At 43.2% G+C, this 2,537-nt stretch overlaps 1 protein-coding gene across 1 annotated transcript; it reads right to left on the reverse strand.

The window, feature by feature from the left end:
• Positions 1-1,161: 1,161 nt before the first annotated feature.
• On the reverse strand, positions 1,162-2,211 carry LOC102803944 (somatostatin receptor type 4-like). Its single transcript, XM_006823452.2, has one exon. It carries the CDS (start codon positions 2,209-2,211, stop codon positions 1,162-1,164), a length of 1,050 nt encoding a protein of 349 aa, XP_006823515.2.
• Positions 2,212-2,537: the final 326 nt, after the last annotated feature.

Below are 2,537 nucleotides of genomic sequence, written 5' to 3' on the forward strand. Positions count from 1 at the left end.
ATTTTAACTATTTCAATGTGTCGTCATTTTGCCATTTACGATACTGTCGACAATTCCAGTCGCGCCTGATTTGCTTCAAATGTACAACGAAGTACCTCAAATTCCTTTTCTCAAATCCAGCGAGGGTCGTGAGGCAAGCACACTAGTTCTTCAATTAATCAGAATTTTGTTTATCACGCCCACGAATACCCAAAGATCCTCTTAATTAGTGGTCGGTTAATTAACACCTTTTTCACTCGCGATGATCAGGGACACCGTGACATAAATTAATAACATATTACCACGCCCTCTACAGGTGATTATAAACTTAATTGAAATAACCTATATGTACAAGCACGCACCGCGCTTCAAGGGTTAGTACGAAGCTGTTATCGTATGCGTACATATCCCACTACCACCCCGAATTAAGAAAGCAAATTACTACGTGCGAACAGCGTTATATTACATTGAATAGCTCATATAAGTAATGTCTTGAACTCACATATGTTACAACGAAATATATCAATGTTACGAATGTTTAAAAGATAACCTATGAGTACATTAATCTCCAGGTATATTGATAGATTATTATGATAGATGTGACTTGGGATCAACGGGTGCTTGCATATCATCTTACAATAACGTACGCATATGCCTTATCATGTCTAAAAAATACATTCCTTTTCTCCGCGGAGAGCCATGTACCTACAAGCCAACCCCTAAAAAGTAGATGGCATACAAGGTGGATTTCGTCGTTACAAATAGGGTGAATGTACGCCTAAATATGTACAGTGAAAGTATACTACAAACTTTAAAACGACGATTTGTGATAGATGCGATTAACACGATGAGAACGGTTCAACTTTAAAAAGATATTCATATATGGCATCGTGAAGAAAGTCTAGCCCTGAAGCGACGATGCGATTCCGTGACGTAATAGATAGGAAACATGAAAACCTTTCTCAGCGTCGAGCTGTAGTCCGTCAATATTTAAAAAAAAATATTTTGAAAGTTTTACTATATTCTAAGAGAAGGACAACTACACAATTATACGTAGTTTTCGATTTGAACAGAAGCGCCTTGTCGCGTGATGGCGCGAGAAATATTTGTGATGCAATAACGCATTGTGTACAAACATTTCATCGCATTAAAAGACGTTAGAAATATATACAACAAGTAACGTTATAACTTCGCCAAAGGAATCATGTTTCGGCGATTCTGCTTCGTGCCTGAACTCCGAGAGTTGGCCGAGTTCCACTGTCCGGAGTCTATCACCGTGTCGGCATTAGTACTTCGTGCCGGATATCGCACATTGCCTCTGCCACATCCGCAGAACGCGACGTGAAAGGCACGTCGATAACGACGGCTGGCGACGCTGTACACTACCGGGTTAATGACGGCATTGATGATAAGGGGAAGAATGGCAAGGTTACGCATACAGTAATAAGTATAGGCCGAGTACGGCATCACGCCGTGAAGTATGAACAACTCACCGACCAGACGGATCATGTAGGGCAACAAGCATACGACGAACACGACTGCGGTCAGTAAGCAGACCCGTATCACTTGTTTTTCGTTCTCACCGGACGATCGTCGCGTTGCTATGGCGCTGCGAGCCGAGTCGTACAACTTGAAGGCGATCAGGAGATAGAATACGAGCACGACGACCACCATGAGGAAGAATAAACTGACGGTGATCACTAAACGAATTTCGATGACTTTGTAGACGTTATGTCCGATGTTAAGACACTCGGCCACTGCAGGCGTGCTCAGCACTAATGCGATTAACCATGACGACGCGGCTACAAGCCAGAAGCAGTGACCTCTGTGACGACTCGCCGGCGATCCTTTAGCCAGCGGTCTACTAATTGCGAGGTACCGCTCGACGCCGACCAACGCTATTGTGATAACAGAGGTCAGGTAACTGGTAGAAATGATGTACTCGGTGGAACACATAAAATTGACGTTGTTCTTCAACTTCTGACAGGTTCCGACGTCGTCAAAATAACAGAATATGGTGATCGAGTTAATGATGAGATACATCAAATCAGCTACGGCAAGTCCGCATAGGTAAAGGTTGGTGTCGGATCGCATATATGGTAGCTTAATGACGACGTAAAGAAAAGCCCCGTTCCCGAGCACTCCTAGTATCGTGAGAACGGCTACGATGATGTCCAGTGCTTCCAAAGGTAGTGTACATGCATCTCCATGGTAACTAGCAGTCGTATTCATGTTCGAGATGTAATAATACAGAGAATTGTTTATTAAACTCCCGTTAACATTGGCGGACAGCTCCATGATTTTTCTGGAAGGATGCGAACAACTCGACTGACGTCCGACGTTTATACGACCTGGCACGTTCTGCTCAGCGTCTACCGATTCAAACTGTATTACGACGGTCGTTGCAGGTGCTGCTTGGCAGCAGGGAACTTGTATCTATTTAAACCAATCACTGGCACAATTTAATGGTGATTAATCATCGCAATATACAACATAAATATGCATCCTCCGGGACTATTAATATCTCAACGTTTCACATCTTGTCCCACGATACCGAT

Source organism: Saccoglossus kowalevskii, chromosome 3 (assembly GCF_978046115.1).
Source record: "Saccoglossus kowalevskii chromosome 3, keSacKowa6.1, whole genome shotgun sequence".
Classification (NCBI taxonomy): domain Eukaryota; kingdom Metazoa; phylum Hemichordata; class Enteropneusta; family Harrimaniidae; genus Saccoglossus; species Saccoglossus kowalevskii.